The sequence below is a fragment of the Fistularia commersonii genome, chromosome 17 (assembly GCF_037954325.1).
Source record: "Fistularia commersonii isolate RoL2024-O1a breed Wild chromosome 17, RoL_Fcom_v1.0, whole genome shotgun sequence".
In the NCBI taxonomy this organism is placed as follows: Eukaryota; Metazoa; Chordata; class Actinopteri; order Syngnathiformes; family Fistulariidae; genus Fistularia; species Fistularia commersonii.
This window is the reverse complement of record NC_141300.1, coordinates 10845033-10863113: the sequence shown is the minus strand read 5'-3', so window position 1 is coordinate 10863113 and position 18081 is coordinate 10845033. Positions and strand designations below refer to the sequence as shown.

General features: G+C 39.9%; 1 protein-coding gene across 3 annotated transcripts; it reads right to left on the bottom strand.

Annotated features, from left to right (window-relative positions):
* Positions 1–840: 840 nt before the first annotated feature.
* On the bottom strand, positions 841–13154 carry ces3 (carboxylesterase 3). Of its 3 annotated transcripts, none has more exons than XM_086163434.1 (14): positions 13032–13154; positions 12805–12876; positions 9218–9416; positions 8998–9136; positions 8169–8302; positions 7929–8082; positions 7501–7605; positions 6357–6458; positions 6121–6261; positions 5895–5975; positions 4955–5096; positions 2238–2387; positions 1771–1843; positions 841–1453 (listed from the first exon to the last, which is right to left on the bottom strand). In XM_086163434.1, exons 2-14 carry the CDS (start codon positions 12869–12871, stop codon positions 1270–1272), a joined length of 1671 nt encoding a protein of 556 aa, XP_086019560.1. In that variant the 5' UTR covers positions 12872–12876; positions 13032–13154; the 3' UTR covers positions 841–1269. The 3 variants fall into 3 exon arrangements, with proteins under 3 accessions (XP_086019560.1, XP_086019558.1, XP_086019559.1); XM_086163432.1 differs by having other exon boundaries at positions 9218–9419; positions 13032–13153; XM_086163433.1 differs by lacking the exon at positions 13032–13154 and having other exon boundaries at positions 9218–9419; positions 12805–12901.
* Positions 13155–18081: the final 4927 nt, after the last annotated feature.

The following is an 18081-nucleotide window of genomic DNA, read 5'->3' as shown; positions in this document are numbered from 1 at the left end:
AGGTTGATCCGCTGTGGCAACCCCCTGAAGGGAAAAGCCAAAAGGAGAAGAGATAATTAATAATATCATATTTGAGGAATCTTATTCGACACTTAAGGACACCGATGACACCGATGAGACCTAAAAAACGTTTTCAGTTCTTTTTCTTGTAAACTTGCAAGTTTTTTTTGTTTGTTTGTTTTTTTACTGTTTATACAATTTCCTACTATTATTTATTATTGTTATGTTTTTTACTTGAAACTCTGGCACAACAATTTTCTTCGGGGAAAAATAAAGTTGTTCTTATTCTTATTCTTATTCTTATTCTTATTCTTATTCTTATTCTTATTCTTATTCTTATTCTTATTCTTATTCTTATTTTGTCAAGGAGGCATACAATTTCTTCTTAATTGCTTATGACTTCAGTTATTCAACAGTTAACGGTAGATATTAGGCATGTGTGTGTGAGTGTTTGTATAGAGTTCACGGCAAAGTTTTTTAAGCTTTAAGAAACAAATGTGGACATTTCATTGGCTTAAAACTCAAAAGAACGTGATTCAAAAGGTTGGAAAAGATATACAAAAGTTACGAGAAACGTGAGTAAATGTTTGATGAAAGGCTTAAAGGTTAGGCATTAAATTGACCTCAAAATAAGAAAAATATTTGATTTTTTTGTAAAGCGTACTAACTAAAGAAACCACCAAGAAATTTCTCAAATATTTTCCACAATTTCTGTAAAAATGTGCATGGATTTGTCTTAATCTTAACGCAGCCACAATGTGCCTTCAAAATTGTCATTTACATTTCATTATTAGTGAGCTCAGATTTCCTGGGCGACGTCAGAAGGATTTTACACAATGATACATATCTCCTTTATTTGCAATGAAAGGATTTCCTATAATTACAGCTATTTTACAAAATACATGTCAGCAAAAGACCAGAAGAGAAACAAATCAAATCAACGTTGTGACCTCACAGTACAACGGTAATATGTAACATGAGCTGAAAAATAATTGTCATATTAAAAGCGAAAGACACGGTATGTCAGCAGGTTGCCCATGCAACCTGGAAATAAATGTAGAATAGATGAAAAGCTTTCTGGTAGTCAAAACACACAGAAAATGTGAGGAGAGCATTACAATCGGGGAGACAAAGTGAAGTTAGTGATCATATTAACTGGGAAAAGTAAACTTTAACATTCGGTAAGTGGGCTGTTGAAAAACCCAGGGAGAAAGGATATGAGTAAATTAGTAAAATGATCGCTGGAGCAAATGTGAACGACGTTTGGGGTCAGTTTGCAGAATTCCCTGCTGCGGCCGCTGTTTGCAGCATCTGAGGGAGGGTTACAGTAGCAAACTTGACCCTGTCCATCTTAAGGTTCTGCTTCACGGTCTGGACCAGGCCCAGTTCCATGTAGTGCTGCTTCTCCCGGTCATACTGAGGCCAGCTCACCATCCCGGGACCGTTTGGGGAGCTGGGGGAAAGAATCATGGTCTTAAATAACATCACGGGTATGAGCCTTGTCATATTGTGTAAATATTTGATTTTGCACCAATGGCCCATATGATACCAATTCCACAAAACAGCATCGCTTAACTCGTAGCCTGAAAACTGACATAACTGCTCTCACTCAGCTGCACATTCAATTGAGTTGAATGAATGCAACCTCATTGGGACGTTTTAAGCTGTTTATTCAGCAGCGCTGTCAACGTAGCCACTACCTTCATGCATTCATTTCTTCCACGAGAATATTAGTTGTAAGGGCCCTAGAGGGAGAAAGTCGGGACTCACCCAGTGCGAATAAAATTGCCCCAGTATGACATCATGATCCTGCAAAGTCTTTCATCCTCACTATTTATGTTACCTGTAAATGAGGCAGGAGCATTACATCACCAAATGAACCGCTCTTTGGGGCGTCAGTAGCAGAGGTATAAACCATTTGAAAAGCAATGACTTCAAAATGAAGTCGAAACGCAGCATAAACAATACGTGCCATGTTAAGAAAGTTATAAATCTATTATAAAGATTCTGCCTTGGCTGAATATGTTTTCAAACTTATACTTGAATGTTTAAGGGTTTTAATAATGTTTTGAAAATAAATATTCCACACTGAAACAGAAAACCTTAAGCCATACTATGATTTAACTAAACTACGGGTTGATTGGAGAAACTGTTTAAAAATGTATCATATCTTGTAGAACGTTCATATGAATTATGAGATGTTATTGAAACCAGGGCGTATGTTACACAGAACCTACCGATGATTTTTATTTGTCCGTTCCAGAAACAACCCCCGAACACGAAGCCGACGTCATCTGCATGGTCGGCCTTGACAAAGCTCGGTCTGTTGTGTTTGTGTATCTCGGCGCGATACACAAACTCATACATGTAAACCGGGATGTCCAAATCTAAACAAAGAAAGAGAGCGAAAACTAAAGCAAAGGTCAAAGGTTGTCCTGGCAGGCATTGAACACACATGAGCTAACGGATAAATCACGTATTTTAAAACAAAGATGTATGTTAGCAAGAAGACAATGGAACCAATATTGAGCAAGAACTATATAACAAGACATTGCAAAGGTGAAACAGCTTAAAATCTTCACAGTCAAGGATCAAACAATTAAGAAATGAAAAAAAAAATGTATAAAAAGAATTTCTTCAAAAGGATACATGATGGTATTATATGTAAACGTTGGGATAATTGATAAAAAAAAGATGAATAATATGGGTCGCTCGTAACCAAATCACATGAATATGTTTTTTTTTAATCCGACATAAAAGCTGCAGTAGAGATAGAGAGGGACCCAAGAGGAAAAGAGTGGAGATAAAGAAGGTGAAGGATTTTAAGGACTTAGTGTCAGCAATTCATAGCAATGGAGAGGTGAAGAAACGCCTTCAAGCAGCTCGGAATGGGTGGAGAAAAGTGTCAGCGGTGATGTGTGATAAAAGAGGATCAGCCAGAATGAAAGGAAAGCCATACAATATGGCGTCAAGACCATATTGTCTGGTTTAGAGACGGCAGCTTTGAGGAAAAGACAGGAGGCAGAGCTGGAGCGAGCAGGGATGGAAATGTAGAGGTTCTATTTGGGAGTGAGGAAGATGGAGAGGATCAACACATTTTTAGGTGTTCCAGAGAGAAAGTCGGGCTGAGATTGTTTGGACTTGGAAAGAAGAGGGATGAAGTAGATCTGGATAGGAGGATGCTGAGGTTGGAACTGTCAGGTAGGAGGTCTAGAGGAAGACCAGAGGAGGTTTATGGATGGAGGGAAAGCGGACAGGAAGTTAGCTGGTGTGAGAGAAGAGGTTGCAGAGAATGGGGTTGGATGGAGGAGGGTGATACACAAATACAAAACAAACAACAAAAAAAATACAAAAATGCTCAATCATACGCTTCAATACGAATTAAACAGGTTCATTTACAAATTAACAATAAATCAAACTAACATGAGCTGAAAATGGCTTCGAGCTAACTTTACAGGGCGTTTGTCCATGTCAAAGTAGAAAGCTCTTGATTCTTTTCATTGTTCTGAAAAGAATCCGATGATACGATACAAAGAAATCCCTGCAGAGACACACCCGAGGTGCCTGGATGTCATTTGTGCAGAGGCCTGAATAACGTCTGATTAATAGAGGGGTGTTTGTTAAGCACAAGTTGTTCACACATTTGTGGTTTGTCTGCTCCAGCCTAGAAACTGGGTCAAGGTGCTGGCTCATTATTTGCTCACTCATTTGCCGATTGGTCTGATGACATCAAACTCTGTTCCGGATAATGTGACATGATTTCAACCTTGAATAGGAAGGAATACAATGCTGCTCAATTCACCATTTGACAATGTGGATCATCATCAGACTTCTTAGATTTTCTGAGATTGAGTTTTATGTCTTTCTGGAATGACCTTTGCAAATGTTTGGTCAGAATTTGTGCAAATAATATGAGGAGTCCCTCATGAACCAGCGTAATGCCTTCCGCATTACACTTTATAATGACAATATGTAAAATTTTGACAATCTGACAATATGTAAAACTTGTGTAATGAGACTCTATGCAGGAAATACTACATATTTTTGTGGTGTTCTATTCTGCCCATGTCTCGTTTGTCTGATTTACAAGTTCCGAACTTGCTGCTTATAAAAAAGATAAAACTAAATTCATCCTTGCAGGGGCTTATACCTTCTTTATATTACAGTCTGAATATAATCTTAAGTTATGTAATTTCAGGATACATATATAGTCATACTATTGCCAATAAGATATGTGCTATTGGTAGATTTTGTGATGTTTTTGATGCATCACGCAAATATTGACAATATAACTCAAAAACCGCCCAGCATCAATATCCTCTGCGGTCAATATCTAAATCAAGCATTTAATCAGAAGACGTCACAACCGAATCCAAATATCCAAAAAATACTAAATAACCCCTGGTGAAATACTTTACATTTAAAATACTGATATCTTACTAACCCATAGAATCAATGACAGGTGTTCAAGTCAGGCTCTACTTCGCAGCTGCTTTAGGGTTGAAATGACAGTGTTGTTGCTCAATATTGGAATAGACGGTTATAAAAATCTGTCTCTTTCACTGATGTAAGCTGGAGTTTGGGTGGAGGGAAAAAAAACATTGTTACTCTGAGCTATGCTGTCTCTGAACAATCTGTGTCACCAAAACTTTAAATTCAGTGATTCGGGCACGCGCTGTAAAATCTGCTACGTTCCCCCTTGAGAAGGTCCACCTCTCTGACTTGGACGTTGAAGGAGAGGCTGACGGGACCCAGGTTCGAAAAAAAAAGAAATGACCCTTTAAAGAAAGCACCATGTCGTTCATAATATTTACCCGCAACTGCATCGACAGAATGTCCTCCCACACAAGCCCTTGATCTACTGATGCTCTGCATACAACACAGACAAGCCACATTGGTTTCCACTCATTCACAGAGCTTCCAATATGCTCCTCCCAGCTGCACCCCTTCTGACCTGAGTGGTAACCCGCCACCTTCACAACAGGAAGAGTCATCAGGAGGTCGCCCATGATCTCGGTGAACCCGTCTCTGATATCCTCAGGGGTGTGGGCTGTTTTCAAGTATTCGTCTGCGATGAGGCTGTTTGCAGAGGAGACCTGCACGGGGGAAGCCATGTTGGAGTTGAGTCAGAATCAGAAATTCAAAATGTTTTCACGTATGAGGAATTTGCTGTGCCGTGCGGACAAACCTAGGATGATAATAAAGATAAAGTGTAAGTAAAACAAAAACAAAACAAAAAAACAGTGGTAGCTAGATTCTTGATCTACATACAAGTGAAATATGTTCTATTACATAAAAAATACAAAAAATGAGCAGAGCACAACAAAATTGGAATGCCGCTCCTTAAACAAAAGAAAAGGAGATGGAAAACGCAACAACATGCAACAACATTGTATAATAATAAACAATGAATAAAATGCAATAAAATAAAGTGAGATGGTCCATCCAGAGCAACCGGTAATGCTCATAAACAAAAAGCTCATAAACAAGCTGAGGTATATTGCAGTTGAAGTATATTGCACTTGAAGCAAGTATAGATATGGATATCAATAATGCCCTGGGAGTTATTTTACTTGAAACTCAACTTAATGGCAAGAATAGTACTTTTTTACTCTATAACTATTCATTATCTAGACCCCTTATTCTGCACTCAGGGTTGCAGTGGTGCTTTCCCAGCTGTCATCGGACAATGAGCAGACACAAAGAAAGGAATTGAACCAGGGATCTTCTTGCTGCGAGGGGGAAGCGCTAACCAAAACACCGCCTGTTTCATCAACGCTACATACATATTCTACCCCGAAAACAGTGTGACAAACCAGAACCAACAAACAATTAAAATAAACAACAAAAGTAACAACAACACTACATTAATGGCTAGAATAACAACAACTCACCCCAGTGGGATTGAAGAGGTTGATCACTGCCAGCACAGACTCTCTGTTCATCCCATTTTCCCAGCCTGGGGGAGCAAAGCTCTGCAAGTCGCATGACACCATCAAGTCAGAATGAGGCACAAACATAAGCCGCCGCTTTTTTTTTTTTTTTTGTGCAAAGCCAATAGCACTACAACACAGTGATGCATTACAGGTGAATACAGGAGGCCCTTTAAGGCTGAGCGACCTGAGGCAGGATCCATCCAAACTCGTGGTTGGTTATTCCCATCATCACTGGGACCTTCAGCACCTCCTGCCTCTTCAAGAGCTCCTCTGCAGTGTCGGTCAGAAACACGCCGTCCACTACACCTCCCAGGAAGATTCTCATCTGGACACACACACACATACACACACACTTGCTGCCATCTTGTGGTGTTACTTTAAAAACAACCCCCCCTCGTGCATTAACACAAGGCCGCCCACCTTTTTAGTTGCATCCACTATCTCCTCTTTACTTTTCCCCCTCAGGCACCGGACCATCTCCTCTGTGCTGCGATGGTCACACGCGGTCAGGTTGGCTACAATCTGAGAGGGAGAACAGAGGAGGTTTCACACAGATGCCTGACATTGCAGCGTTGCGGGAACGCGTGACCAGCACATCTCCTTGGTACTCTCCCTTCGGATGAGCAGACTTCTGCAGTAACAACATTCCTTTCCTCGAGTGACGTAGAGTGTGAGTTTTCTTGAATCTCCAAAGAAGATCCTGCCACGTAAACTCAAGTTACTCAGGTTGGTACATCTTAGATAATTAGTGTTAGAACCGAGAGGTATGTATTGTACTTTCTCTCCATTCTGACAGCTGTGGTTTCTAGTTCCAGTTGAGATTAAAATCTCACCAGAGAATAATCTGAAAAGGTTCTGACAGGACTGATGTGATGGGTTCCTAAATAGGAAGTAACTCAAATTGCATTTAACATCTGCTAACAATTAATGCAGCATAAGCATAAACACAACAAGGTCCTAAACTATATCAACATTGGTAATTTTCAGTCTTCCAAATAGGAGGGTGACTTTTCATCCTCCTCACCTGTCAGAAGTAAACAAGAACAGCCAAGATGTTTTTTTTTTCTAGTATTTGCTTTTTTGCTTTCTCAATATTTCCAGTGGATTAAAGCTCTGATTAGTTTAATCCTCTCCACTCGAAAAAAAAAAAAAAATATCAGCATTATGTCTGAAAATAAGCCTGTTCATATTGTTCTTGTAAACAGGACCACATGGTTCCTTCACAGAAAAGCAAGTTTTGATTTGAGTATTATATTTGGTCAGAATATTCCCACGTTGCATTTGAGAGAGCCCCCTCTGGTTTGCGTTTCAGCTTTTCCCAAAACAGAGCAGGAGCTGTCCTAACTACATAAAAGTAGATTATCTGGTCATCCTGCTTAACCCAGAGGGTACTGTTCTTCCCTTGCTTCTAGGGGAAGCCCGAAAAACACATTTGAACACTGATAACCGAACAGCGATGGTGAGAAAGCGAAAAGCATAACGCCTATGTAATATCTGTGTTCACATAGCCGGTAACTCGTTTTTGATTTTGCGAGCACATCGGTGCAAAAGCAGAGAGGAGTACCTTGGCTTGGCTCAAAGGGTGGGCTGTGGTGTAGGTCCCAAGGGTGGCCACTCCACTCTGAAAAATTGCCCTGTGAAATAATCCTTTTGCTTGTGGGGACAAAGTCTGTTGATCAGAAGGAACATCAGATGTCAACAAGACAATATGCAATATATGCATATGATATATAATTCCAAACTGATTCACAGGGGGTGTTTACTAGTTTACGGAAAGAGTGTTTTTTTGCATCAACGTCCAAAAGTGTTTCCACTAGTCACTCTGATTGTGCAAACACACCAACAAGTACGGAAAATCTCTTCGGACAAGAGCTAATAACGATAAAAGGCGTGGATTCTTTTTCGCCTGAACTTGTTTACGGTCCTCTATCGCTATTGCGGCATTCACAAACTCACTATCTAGTCAGGCTGGCAGTGAGTAGTGTTGTGTACCAGGATGGATGCACTGATGGCTCCCGCTGATTCTCCAGCCACGGTGACAGATTGTGGGTCACCGCCAAAGGCCTGGATATTTTCCTGCACCCACTTCAGAGCTGCCAGCTGGTCCAGGAAGCCCCAGTTGCCCTGGGCATGTTCATCTCCAGTGCTTCATGACAAGATAAGTCAAGAAATTGGTTGATTGTTCTCTCATATGTGTTGAAATGAATTACAGTGATCAATGCTATTTTTCACCTCAGGAACCCCAGAATGCCGAGGCGATATTGAATGATAACCGTCACGATGTTTTCGTAAGCAGCCAGTGGAGAGCCGTCATACTGAGAGGCCGCGCCCATGGTTAGCCCGCCGCCGTGGATCCACACCAGCACCTGCCCGGATCCAGAGCGGAAGATTTACAAAATATCTGCACGACCTCACGTGCAATGAAACGCTACAGACACATGCAGGAGGAAAATTACGTTTTTAACATCGATAAAATGCTGAAATTTCATTGAAGGCTATTTTGGAGTTCCGGGCCATTTTAAAAAACAAAAATTGAAAATATTCCCTGATGTTTCATATTTCTTTTGTGTAGTAAATCTAAATAAATGATAATAAGAATAGAACTGAACAAGACGAACATTGAACTAATCATAATCCAAGATAGACTTCAAAATTTACATTTCAATGAATTTCCAAATTTCATCCATTTCTTTATTTTTAACAATAATAATAATGACAATAATATCAAAAATGATAATTAAAATTAGTTTACAATAACTATTACACATTATGTGATCGTTATTTTTACCACTACTATAATATCTGAATCATTATGTATAGTAAAAAATAATCATAATAGCAATTACAACAATATTTATAATTTTTATTTATTGTATTCATTTATATTCTTATTCTTGAATAATAACACTAACAATAACAATAACATTAACAATCAAATAAAATGTATGATAATAATAATTAATGATGATAATAATATTTATATCATCTATATAGATATAATTATTAAAAGAATTATTATCATTATCATCATCATCATTATTGTTGTAGCTTTTGAACCTACCGGTAGTTTGTCCCCTGTTTTGGCGTCTGCAGGGGTGTAAACATTTAGATACAGGCAGTCCTCTGAGAGCTCGGGGGGGACGAACTGCATCGACATGGTCCGGGAAACATTCACCACTATGTCAGGATCCTGGATGCACCTGAGGGCGGAGAGGACATTGTCAGATTCCTCTGAGGTGAAAGATCGTCCAACTCCGGTCATGTTGCCGCGGGCGTTTTACATGGGGGGCTGCTTGGTGCCGTCCCTCTCCTCCTCCCATGGCTCTGCATCCTGGGGGGCGGCCAGGCGGAGGGGTCCGACGGGGGGGCGGGCGAAGGGGATCCCCAGGTACTGCCTCACCCTTGTCCCTGTTCCTTTCACCGTTACGGGTTCGCCTCTGATCCGTCCATTTTTCAGCGAGACCACGGGGTCGTTGCCTCCTGCTGGAGACGATGTCAACATGCAAGGACATTAACAATGTTTAATTTTTCATACTACCAAAGGAGGGAGACAGAGTCAACAATTTAAGGGCTCCAAATGTCTCTGTTTCGGGTGGTCTTCGGGTTGGTGCAATTTCGTGACTACGATATGAAATTAACTTGGATTCTTGCAAAACAGTGACTATTTTGTTAAGGGGCAAAAAGGGAAGGAATCCATGTTTCATAAACAGCTGCAGAAAAAGCCCAGAAAGTCTTTGGAGGCCCTGACGGAGGGGAAAGATGGACCGACGTGTTTTGGTTAATCAGTCGCTGTTCATTTAGATTTCTGGGGAGAAACTGAGTAGTGGAACTGTGACAAGTCTTAGCAGGGATTACCTAAAGGCAAAAACTTTGAAAGTCTTCCAGGCTTTGTCAAGGAATGAATTAACTGAACTTAATGGACAAGACCTCCTGAACCGTGCACATTGGTCACCATGGTTCATATCCAGCTCCCTCCACAGTTGACATGAGCAGATGTGAGAGTGTGAACAAGCTGAAGATCGATTATAAAACAAGCACTGACACACCGTCACACAGGCTAACCGGGACCGTCACAATTTTGAAACCGCACGAACGTCTAGCGTTCGTGGCAAAGCAGACTGTAAGGCTGACTGCTGGAGTCATCCGCGTGTGTTAACTTAAACCAGCGTGATAATTAACAGGGAAAGCACACTAAACCTATTCAATAAGACAGGGGTGTCAAACATACGGCCTGCGGGCCGGAACTGGCCCGCAAGGAGGTCAGACCAGGACCGCAGGATAATTTGAAAGTGAAAAAAATGCATAAAAGACAAGGATTTAATTTTTTTTATTAAATGCAAATCAAAAAATTTCTGCCAGGGGTGCACTATTTTGGTCAGACTAGAAGACAATCCACATCCACAGACCAATCAGCAGACGGTATCAATTCGCCGTCTGCTGCTTGTTACGACGTTGTACTCCCTCATTAGCCAAAATGTCGTTATCAAAACAGAGAAAAGTAAATAAAGAGTGTAGAATTTTCAAAGAAAAATTGACTACGTAAATAAATACGCCTATTTATTTACGGAGACGCACGGGAAACCTTTGTGCTTGCCGTGTTTGCAGCAAGTTTCGGTATTTAAGGATATTCGGCGCCACTTTGAGACTCATCACAGCGAAAAATATGACAGTTTGCAAGGACAACTGAGAAGAGATAAGATCAACAAATTGCTGGCGGGTCTGAGGAAACAGCTGTCCACTTTTACAGATAGCCGAGAAATCAGTGAAGCAGCGGTAAAAGCCAGCTACCTAATTGCTAGCGAAAATGTGCAATTTAATGTTAGTCGTCAGCTTCACTACAAAAAAGTATGGTGGAATTCTACTTTTAATGCAACCCCATACATTTTCTGTATTGTATGTGTATGCATGTTTCATGTATGAAGTTTACACATTCACAGGACATTTGAATACTTTCTTCCTTACACATATAATAGCACTCTTTTTAGTTTGAAGGGTGAAGGCAGGGATTCAATTTAGATTTTATATGCACATGTGTAAATGGTCTAAAAATGCATCTCATTTAATCTTAAAGTGCATTACTATATTTTTCAATACCAATTACTTGTTAAAGTTTTGTGCGATCAGTGGGATCGCATGATCACATGATTGCAATGCATTAATGTGAATGATAATAGTAAATTGCACTTTTGTCTAAGGAAATATGAGGTGTTTCATTACATTTTTTGTAAAAGGATTGTTCATTAAATTCCAAGATTTTTCTAATGTCCTTGTACTTCTTTACACCAAAATAGAGGAAAGACATGATATTTTGGTTATTTGTTGCTGAGTATGCGATTATTTTAATGGTCTGGCCCACTTGACATCTATTTAGGACATATTTGGCCTGTGATGAAACAGGAGTTTGACACCCCTGCAATAAGAGATAGCAGAGATGCTAATGTTAGCTGATGGTCCATTAGCTCGAACTGTGTATGTCTACTCAGGATGAAGAAAACAGAGCTGAATTGTCTGTGTTTTTGAACTGATCTTCCTTAGTTTCAAATAACAGTGAAATGAGCTTATCTGTTCAGACTCACCGCTCGCTTCCGTAGAAGCGCCAAGGCCAAGGTGTCCCTGGAATTGAATCGAAGGACACCTTAAAAATGATCTGATATCACCCAGGGTTTTATTTCTGGAGGTTAACAGGAAGATACTTTTCTCTTTGAGGGTTTGTCATTTTGTACAAATACTTTTTTGACATTTAACATGCGTACCAAAAAAGATCTCAAATGTAGAATTTCTTTTACCCAAAACTTGAATATTGTTAATGATTATTTTGGAGGTTTATTTAATGTCAAGTGACCACCAGCAGTGGAAAAAATGGTTTTGGAGCCTATGAAATGCAATGGCATCCATATCCTTGAGAAAATAATAGGAAAAAACAATGTTGCACTTCCACCCCATATCTGTTTTCTATCTTAGCCTTTAATTTATTCAGTTGAGCGTTATAAATAAACTGAGATAGCGATGTCCGAAGGGCATCAATAGCCCAGTTGGTGCGGTGGGCATCCCTCTGATGGGAAGGTTGGCGGTTTGATCCCCAGCTCCTCCTGTCTGCATCCCATAGTTGTGTGTGCATAGAAGAATTTAGTCCAGTGAAACTACAACGTATTGAAAGCGGTAAGGAATTGCAAGTGGACGCCATTTATGGTAAATGTGGACGGTTCCTATCTGGGCCCAGCTAACAATGAAATGATCAATACTATTGATATTTGCATTGCCTTTTGAAAATCGGATAACTTTCAGTGTCAAGTGTTTCATGGGTGAAAAACGTAAACAGGAGTTTTTTGTTTACTTCCGCCTCATTCGTTTATACTACGGATAGTGTATGTCCTGGGAGTGCATTTGCACGCTCTCTCTCTCTCTCTCTCTCTCTCACACACACACACACACACACACACACACACACACACACACACACACACACACACACACACACACACACACACACACACACACACACACACACACAGAGCCCCTATTATGCCCATCTCCCCAACATAATTAAACATAGTAGCAGAAACACAATGCAAGGTCTTGTGATTTAACTATGTTTAATTCAAGCATGATTATTCGTAGATATAATATAAATGATAGATCACCTCTTTACTGAATAAGTCCGTCCTCTCTTATGAGGTTTGACTGGGATAATATCCTTCAGTTATGAATTCTGCAACATCCAACTGACTTTTAAATTCCTCAGTTTGATCACTTTGAGACAAAATTTAAAAATATTTTGAATCGTCTCTTAGGGTTAAAACCTTTCTTTTAATTGCATAACTGACTCAAGGCCCTGCCCTCAAATGCTCAGCAGGAGTGTTTTTCTTACCTGGCGTGGCCCACGCTGTCGCTGTCAGTACAGGGAGCAGGTAAACAACCGCCAGTAGTGTTCTCATTCTGCCTGGGCTCAAAGAAAAGACAGGGAGAATTACAGTGCACTTTCAGAGAAATAGCCCTCAGCCCCTGTTCTGGCCCTCTGGTACCTCCCCCCAAAGACACACACACACACACACAGACACACACATACACACACACATCCACACACAAAGAGCTTGCCTTTGAGGGGCCTTTCAGTTTCCCCGATGCCTGAGCGAGGAGCCAATCTGTGGCCTTGAACTTAGATTATAACTGATTTTTAATACCCCTTAAAATGATACTTAACTTGACACACACACACACGCATCAAAAACAAGCTCATTATGTCACAACCTCGGCGTAACATAAATCCTACAATCTCCATTGATTTAACCTCCGATGCACCACAAACAGAACTCTGACCGCTGAGTCAAACATGTCAAAACCCTGCTCTTTGACCAGCGGCGCTCAGGGTGAAAAACAATACATTCTGACTAAAATAATGTCCATGCAGTACAACGCATGGATTTGTGGAAACACACGGAAAACTGTACAGATATAGTTTCTCCCTCAAGGTCGCTCTCCGTCTCGTCCAATGAGGGTAACCAATTGGGTAACCATTTCTTAATTTCCAAAAATTCAGCTCTGAAACAAAGTTATGTCTCTTTACTAAACTAAAAAACTAGCTTATTATTTCGTTTTTCCCATCCCTTTTTAACAAGTCTCGAAATACAATCAGTAAAAAAAAATTTTCAGCAAAGTCTTTCTTCCTATCTTTACAGACGTAATTATTTAAATGATTAAACAACACTGTATGAACAAAAAAAAATGTTTGTTGTTCATCCATATCTGCTGCAGAGCTTGCTAAATTAAAAAGTATGAGAGGATTTGCAAGACAATCATGGAAAGTGTGTTGCACGAATAGCACCACTGTTATGGTAACGGTACTATGCAAGTACCGTAGTGTTCTTTGCAAAGCGCATGGTAATTTAGGTGCATGTTTAATTGTCCTGTGAAATGCAATGAAAAACACACTTTTGCACCAATTCATAAATTTCCCCCAGAAAGGACGTGAAATGAGGACACGTCCGGCCATGTCCCACCTCAGGGAACTATCAGGAACCCCACAGTCCGACATTGTTTGCTGAATTGACTAATTGGTTGACCAGGCAATCGTTGAACTTTTGTACTTGTTGTTGCTAATGTAATTCTAGTTTATGGAAGTCAATGCTTGCATATGGAAAACCCAAGAAAAGATCTATTATCAGTCATAGTATTTGTCCATGGGGGCCTCCCTCCACAGGTGAGTGGCTGCTGGTCACCTGGAGGGCTGACATCATATCATCATGCCATGAGCATGTACGAAAATACTCCGGGGGGGGAGGGCCGGACTCAAGGGACGTTTCCTCTCTTTCATAACGTAATCGCTCCCACAGGAACATATTTTTTCATTTATATTCTAAAGTAAAGTTTGTTGACCATTCAAAATAATGCTACTTAAAACAGATGCTTTGATATTTATTACGATGGGAATATTATATCCCCCCCACCAGATCGTCACAGTAGTTTGGTCCAATGTGTTTCTACCCCACGGGAGGGGCTGCTGTTACTCCGCTGTTCCTCGTCCTCTCATCGAGGGACACAGTTATGACAAGAATTAAGTAAGTGAATTAAAACCTGAACGAGTGATCGATTTTTAAGTTATTTGTCACACCACTCGTTCAATAAGCACATATAGAACACGTAAGGCGGAATTTGAGCTGCTTTATCCGAAGTCTGTCGGCTTTTTTACCTAAACACATCACGGTTGTTAAGCTAATAATATAGCTAATCATATTATCAGGATTGTTAAGCTAACAAGCTTAGACGGAAGTTGCACAATGTACTAATAATGGAAAATTACTTTAACAATATTATTGTTCATACCATCATATAAGACGTTTATATAAGAGGTGTCAGGCAATGAAACAAAAAATATGGCTATTAATGCTCCTCTGGAATTTCACCAATAACAATAAGGGATTTTCGTCTGGGACAAATACATCTGGTAGGAGCACACCTTACACAGGAAAATAAAGGTAGACATTTCTTCATTAACAACAATAACAACAACAAAAAAACAAAACACTGGTTACATGGAAAGCCCATTGGTGAGATAGAGGGGTATTAATGAGGAAAGGCAAAACAGGCTCAGACACTGGAAGACAAATTATACACAATGGAGGTGGAGCTAGTTGGGAACACATCTGCAATGGGAGACAGGATAATAAACAGAAAACACCCTGGAGCGAAATACAATGCAAAAGAAGGGAAAGAAGAGGTGACATGTATCTCAGCTTGGTGTCCCTTTACCTCGGTCTGCAACTTGGCACCTCTGACCAGTTCCCTTAGAATCTAAGAAGAAAAGTTTTCTCAGAGCACCTAGCGAAGGCCTGTATTTTCCCAGAGTGTTTGTTTGATCCCTGGGGTCAAATAAACCCCATTTGACTATTCTCTGATTACAATCCACCAAATTTTCATACTGCAATTTATAATGAAATGATAAGAAAGCTATCAATGATGGAAGTAGGGGCTAGAATTCTCAGCAACACTGTCTGGGTGGAAAGTGGGTCCAGATGAGTTGACCTCAGACTATGATACACTGTTGAGTCCATGCATTTGTAAAACCACCATTAAATATATCAACTATTAGTATGAAACCCAAGTATTTCCTTGAGCTATTATTGTAGCAACTCTCAACCTCATGTAGCTTTTTCACCTCGCATGTCATAAAGATTTGGATTGTGATCTCAGATGTGCGTCACACATCATTCATTTCTGGAAATAAATCCAGTATCTGATATGGCTGTCATCTAAGTACTTTGATCAGATATTTGCGGATGTCTGGTCGGTTTTGCATTTTAAAGACACAACATCAACAAAAACATTCATGTTTATGTTTTTGCCTCCTGGACGATTCTTTTGTCAACTGTCTGATGTTTTTGTTTACCTTGGTTGTTGCATCATCTTTTAACTACTGTTTTCAAGCTCAGGAGAGAATCTTTGTGTTTCTTTTTGTTTCCTGCATCAGGTGTAAAGGAAGTGTAAACACAGACATCAATTGTAGGTGTGTTTTAAAATTAGATCTAAGCAGGCATTTAAATAATATAGTGTAAATGTGGTTTGTATGAAGATGCAATGCTAACCATGGGCCACCTATCCGAGGTGTAGATGTTTGTTTTACGACCAGGCAAAGTCAACTATATCCTATATTTCAATAAGAGCTTCAATTGGTAAATGATGTCCAATGGATTCCAGCCCCCCAAAACCACCCACCCCTCCTATGGGTCAGGTTTGGCAATACTATTTACTTTTCTATGATCAGTACAGAAACCAGTTGTCCTATCAGGCTGAGCAAACATGGCAAGCGTTGTGAGCTGGAAGCTGCAGGATGTGTTGTAAAAAAAAAGAAAAGAAAAGAAAAAAAAAATCAACCTTATCCTGACAACCAGCAGATTCTCTCCACTGACATGCTGCTCGGGAGGCTTATCAGTCACATGACATGACGTGTCATTTTAAGTGACAGTGGATTTGGATGGGACTTCCAAATATATGGTTGGTAATTATCAGCAGGCCATCTTCAGGGTGAAAATTCAAACTCATCTTGGCAAGAAAGGCGGTGAAAAGAAAGGTGTAACTGGAAAATAAAAGTAATACAGCTATGATTTCAACCAGCAAAAAACTTTGTCAAATGAGAAATAGATATCCATAACTTATTCAAACCCACTAGCATTACACTTTTACCCTTAACTTAAAAATGCCCATATCTAGACAGCAGTTAAAGTCGTTTATGGAGAAGATAAGAGATTAATTCACATGATTGGAGGAAAGGACGTTGCGGAAGAGTGGAGTAGCGCTTTTCATTTGCCTATTTAAATCTGAATTTTGAAAGCGTAAACATTAATTGTCATAAAAAAAAATAATCATTTGATTGTGTCTTTGATGATGGGATCTGCTGCATTTCCTTCATTTTATCTAATTTTATATTATTGCCCCAGCCACTTGCGCATAGCAGGCACTAAGATGTTCTTAATATTATGTGTAGTCATATTGAAGTTTGTGCAGCATGGCCTGTACCAGTTAGAACCACATACTGGCATATCAGTACTGGCACTTGCCTCGTTGCTGCTAAAACAATAAGTCATAATAATTTTAAGAGTTGTTCAAACAGCACAGTGGACCAAAACTACTGCAATGAACTTCTTTAGTACTGCAGAAAGGGGCAAAACATGACACAGCAAAAATCAGAAAGCGTATAAATAAGCTACAAAGACTTTGTCTAGAGAGACTAACTCAAAACCTAATATACACTGTGGAAAAATAATGCAGCTCAAGCTCTGAGAATTACTGGAGCCTCTGTCCTTTGGCTGACAGACTCCTCTGCAATGCAACAGGGCAAGTGTCTGCGCATGATGGGAGCCTCCTGTGTACGTCTCTGCTTGAATGTCATAATGGCATTGCAGCAAGAAAAGAGAACTAATAGACAGGTGGATGATAAGGATGATGACTCTGTAAAAAAAAAAGAATTCCTCCACAGAATGCAAGAAAGTACGTTGTAAAAAAACACCATTAATAATAGATGGAACCCCCAAACTTTATTATTCGCTGTGCAAGATGACATTTTACCAGATAATGACACAGATTGACAAGCCATTTCTCATGGCTATCACTGCCATTCTCAGGTTTAAGATCCTTGAAGGGCATCCGGGAAAGTCAGCTGGTGATGAAGGTTGGGTTGGCCAGTGATAAAAATATTTTCTTGAAAAGTGCTCTGCACGGCAGTGTGTTTTCACCGTGCTTGCCTTGGCCCATTCACCTGCTGTCTGATTATCTAAATTGAAACCAGCCACATTGTCAAATGCAAGTGTTTTGGGGGATTTTGTTCTCTAAAATTTGCAAAAAGAACAATAAAATCAAATCAAGTATGTCTTTGGCTCTATAATTACAACCACATATAAATGTCATTGGTTCCCTTGTGCAATTACATTAAGCACATAGATTGAAAGGATAAATGCAGTAAAATGTAACAGGTAGTGTGTGCACAACAGCAACACAGAACCTCTATATAGCAGTGATGTCTTCCTTCTCATGGTATTTTGGAAGTATCTTCATCATGAATCCTGGTTATCCTCAGCTCCGTTCTGTCACACCTCATTCCTGCATACAGGTGTTCAAGTTGAGGCACAGTGACCTTGGCCTCCTGTGTGAGATG